The sequence below is a fragment of the Cryptomeria japonica genome, chromosome 3, assembly GCF_030272615.1.
Source record: "Cryptomeria japonica chromosome 3, Sugi_1.0, whole genome shotgun sequence".
NCBI classification, from domain to species: Eukaryota; Viridiplantae; Streptophyta; class Pinopsida; order Cupressales; family Cupressaceae; genus Cryptomeria; species Cryptomeria japonica.
The window spans coordinates 81,638,272-81,642,648 of NC_081407.1; the positions used below are offsets into that span (position 1 = coordinate 81,638,272).

The 4,377-nt window shown below is 33.3% G+C and overlaps 1 protein-coding gene across 1 annotated transcript; it reads right to left on the reverse strand.

Annotated features, from left to right (window-relative positions):
• Positions 1-530: 530 nt before the first annotated feature.
• LOC131027922 (high mobility group B protein 15-like) lies at positions 531-4,148 on the reverse strand (the record flags this gene model as incomplete). The annotated part of the gene is made up of 6 exons (XM_057958019.1): positions 531-617; positions 753-1,135; positions 1,306-1,404; positions 1,496-1,661; positions 2,260-2,338; positions 4,054-4,148. Coding segments are annotated over 6 exons (909 nt in total), but the record flags the coding sequence as incomplete, so codon positions are not given.
• Between the last annotated feature and the right edge of the window lie 229 nt (positions 4,149-4,377).

The window sequence follows — 4,377 nt, forward strand, 5'->3', positions numbered from 1 at the left end:
AAACCAGAATGACAGATGATATATAAACCGAAACAAAAAATTGACAAAGGACTAATCCTGAAGGGGAAACTAAACAAACCACATTTATTGATTAAAATGAGAAATAAAATCCTGAGATTGAAAGGAGATTAAAATGCCCATAGAAGTAACAGCCTGAAACAAAAACTTTGCTATTAAGTTGATTGTTCTTGATATTGTGTATATTCAAATCTAAACAATCTTTTGTGACTTTGTTAGTTTATCTATTATCTTCCAACTTGGAAGGCCTAAGCAATTACAAGGAAAGAAAAAAGAAGAATTCAGAGATGCACACCAACACTGGCACACTATACCGTTCTTCCTTTAACGAGGTCAGTTACACTCGGTTTTCGGCATACTATACACCAAACCCAGAAGCAAAAAAACAAAAAAACCCTCAAGATAAATAGCTGAACTAAGAGTTAAGCATAGTTTGTCATTGCATGTCTAATCTGTTCAAACTGCTGTCCATGCTGATTATTCCTTAATTTCCAGCAATCAACACTTCTGTGTCATGGGACTGCAATTTTTTCTTTTCTATATTCTTGTATTTCACTTCTGTACCTTTCCTTATCCTTCAATGCAAGTTCCTGGTAAACCTAATATATTCAGTCAAGATAAAATATTAAGAAAGGCAGTACAAAAGCATTTATTTTTAGCTAAAAAAATAACAAAGAAGACTAATTATGTAGTGGGAAAAGAAAACTTCATATCAGAATTCATTTTTATCTTACCGATTTTTCTTCTTCTTTTAGATTCTTCCACGAATCACCAATCATTTTTATGATCTCCCTATCCTCGCCAGGATGCAATGCTTTCAATTGTTTATACTGCTCAGCAAAGAAAAAATTGTAGCCATTCCTATTTTGCTTAGGATGATCCGGATCTTTTTTCTTAATTTCATTTTTTCTCCTACGACGGCTACAAGGGCGAACCCCTAAAGCAGCATCCCCATTATTTAAGTAACTAGGTACTTCTGCAAACTGTTCTGTTGGCACCTGGTATAATACACCACTTAATTTTTCCGAGCCAACCACCACGGTAACAAGATAACCATGTTCGAATTTTCCATATATAACTCCAGTCACGGGATGACCCAAAAAAGATGCAGGGTTAACTGTGAGAAAAGAAAATGAATTATATCTTAGCAATAGTCACTGATTCAAGTTACAGAAGAATTCATCGGATAAACATGACTACTTAAATAAAAATTTAAGTTATTCTAACAGTAAGCATAAAAAATCCGTTAAAAGAATAAAATTGTTGGAATTGGCAGGAGTTGACAACCTTCAGAAAGAGGAATTGAAGCTCTCCTCTTTTTTCTCCTGATCAGAGGCTGGACTTCATCCAAAGGTGGATTAACAGGGCTTGGAGCAGGTAGAGCAGCTGAATAATACAACAGAAAAAGTCAAAATATTTTTATCAGATGCATTTCGCAACAAAAGAACATGAGAAACATAAAGAGAATTCCACCTACTTTGTGGTGGGGGAATTAGATGACGCTGGGCCCCAAAGAAGTAAACTTTCTCATAATGATGAAGCAAACTAATGTAATATTCGCTTAGAACAAAGGATGTGTTGGTTGCTGTTGGTGGAAAATTAAACAACGCAGTTATCTCCTTCCATTTCCTGTCTTCGATGACCTGACAATAACCATAAGGAAGTCTATTCATTATACCGTCAATGAAAAATTATAATTGGTTTGATAATATCCCATTTCATCAGTATCTATCCTTCAAACTGACTGCAAATGCCTTCCCAGAGATTACTCCTAAAATGCGATATACATATACATCTGCTTCTAGTATTTTTCAATTTTTGCTGATATGAGGTACTTAAAATGTTTTCATTCTCATGATGAAGGGAATTAGGCACTTTGTGATCCTCTAATTGGAGCATCATCATTACCTGATAAATTGTTCAGCATCTAGTAAGCATATAGCTCAAACATGAATTAACCAATGTAGAAAATCCAGCCAAACTATTCAATTTCATTTGCATTCATTCAACATGATTAAGTATATGTTAATTTGTGTGCCTTGTTACAGAGACAATTGTGACATAATTAGACAAAATGTAGTAAGGCAAGAAGAATAATGTGGAGAAACTAAATGGAATAATAAATAGACCCAACATAAAAGAAATGGACAAGATACAAATTACCAATCAAGTATATTAAAAATCTCATAGGTACGCCAAAACAATTATTGATCATAGAATTTAAGGCTAGCGGTTCCTTACTTGTTTGAGTCCTCCTCGAGAAGTAACTTCCATGTATAAAAGACGCAAATCTAATTCTTTGCCTCCAATAGTTGGAATCCTTCAAAGAGAAACATGCCAAATTTAAAATTGAATGATGAACCAATATTTCATCTCTGCAGCTGTAATAGTTAGCCATTGTCCTTGACTCTTTTATACCATATGATATTTGTTGAATACAAGGCATCCGTCCCTATAATAACCAGACGATTTACACACCAATCCTTTCACTATAAAATACTTTCTGTAAAGATGTAAAGCACTTTTGCACCTATATGCAGGCATTTCTACAATTTTTAATATAAAATATAGAGAAAAATACAAAAGACATGAATATCTGATGCCATAAATGGACTGGTATAAGTTTGCAAGGGTGAATCTATGTGTAAACATACGTTAAGGGTGAATCTATGTGTAAACATATGTTAGTGGTGTCGATAGTGAGGTAAATATTGAAAAGTCTCCCACCTCGTGAGCAGGCACAAACCCTTTAAAAAACTAGCAGAATAAAGTTATAAAGAAATGCTAATGGTGTTGATACTAATGTCAGTGGCATCAACTAAGATTTTAATCTTGGGGAGTTTCCCACCTCAGTAGCAGGCACAAACCCTTGAAAAACTTAGACCCACATATAAGATTGATCCTTTGCAAAAGGTTAGAGACTGCAAAAGCATGCTGGTGATAAATATTGCAATAAATTTCAGCTGCATCAACAAAATTTAATTTAAAAAAAAACTCTAAATAAAAAAAGGTGTAACCATAAAAAATAATGCTTTTCTATTGTCTCAATTTGTATGATAGCACCTAACTGATAATTTTTGTTTACCACAAAGTAGATTTTCCTATTAGCAATTTCACGGAATGAAACATATTAAAATAACTTTGACCTGACTGTAGCATTGCCTAAATGTTAAAGAATGCTACTAGAGTAATTTGCTGGCAGGTTGCAGTATAGTTTCATGCTCAATCTTAATTTTTTGTGTAATTTAAACATCATAATAAAGCTTCTTAATAAAAGAGTAAAGAACATTACAATATGTGCTTCAAAGATTTTAATGAAATTACATCTGTCATGACTTCCAATACATTCAGTTACTGTTTGATACTCTTTGCACTAATGATGTTCAATATTTTTAGCAAACTGAAAAAAATTTATCCCCAAGATTTAGAAAAGAATTATACAAACTCTGGGAGAGATGGGAGAACTTAACAAATTTACACAAGATATATGCAATCTGTTGGTTAGTTATCACCTAAAATATACGTAATTACAAGTAATAATTTGTGTTTTAAAATGTGGACCCAAAAACAAGTGAAAAAAGCTCCATGACATGCTTGGTTAAAAATTTGAGCTGAAACTAAACCCAAGCAAAAAGCAGACATTTTTCTAGCTCTTTTAGCAAGGTTTATATTCTCATCAAAGAACAAAGCTACAAAGCTTCTGAAGTAAAAGTGACAGCATATCATTGGTTTCATAAATAAAATATATTCCTAAGTTCCAAATACACATTAAATTCAAAGAAACATAAAATCAAGGAAAACTCACTCTTATGCAATGCCTGTTTAAAAAAGAATTTTCTAATATTCAGGATTAAAAACCAACCCAAATGGAAAACAAGCCTTTTTCTATTCTCACTGCTCTAAGCATAATCTATATGATTATATCAGGATCAAATAAAATCCAACCTGATGGAACGTTAAATTAATTCTCCTCATACTAGTTTTATCTAGGTGTAAAAATTACTTGAAATTTGAAGACAATAGTACACAACTTACATGAATTCGTTACCAATAGCAGCATGAAACTTGATTAGAGTATCAAGGAACACTTCAGTATTGGCAACCGCTTCTTCATTTTTTAAAACTGGTTGAGGTTAAATCTTTATGATATATGTTGCTCCTTGTGGTGGTAAGAAACTGGGAAGCAAAGCACCATCAATTGCCTGTTCGTGCTTGACAACTGACTGGGGACAAATCTCATTGCTTGGTGATGAGGAACTAGGAACAAAATGGCTGTCTTTTGGAGAAGACGGGGATGGTATGGGCTGGCTAGACAATTGAGTTTCATTCAAAATTGGCTCCTCTTGAGAAATGTTCTCA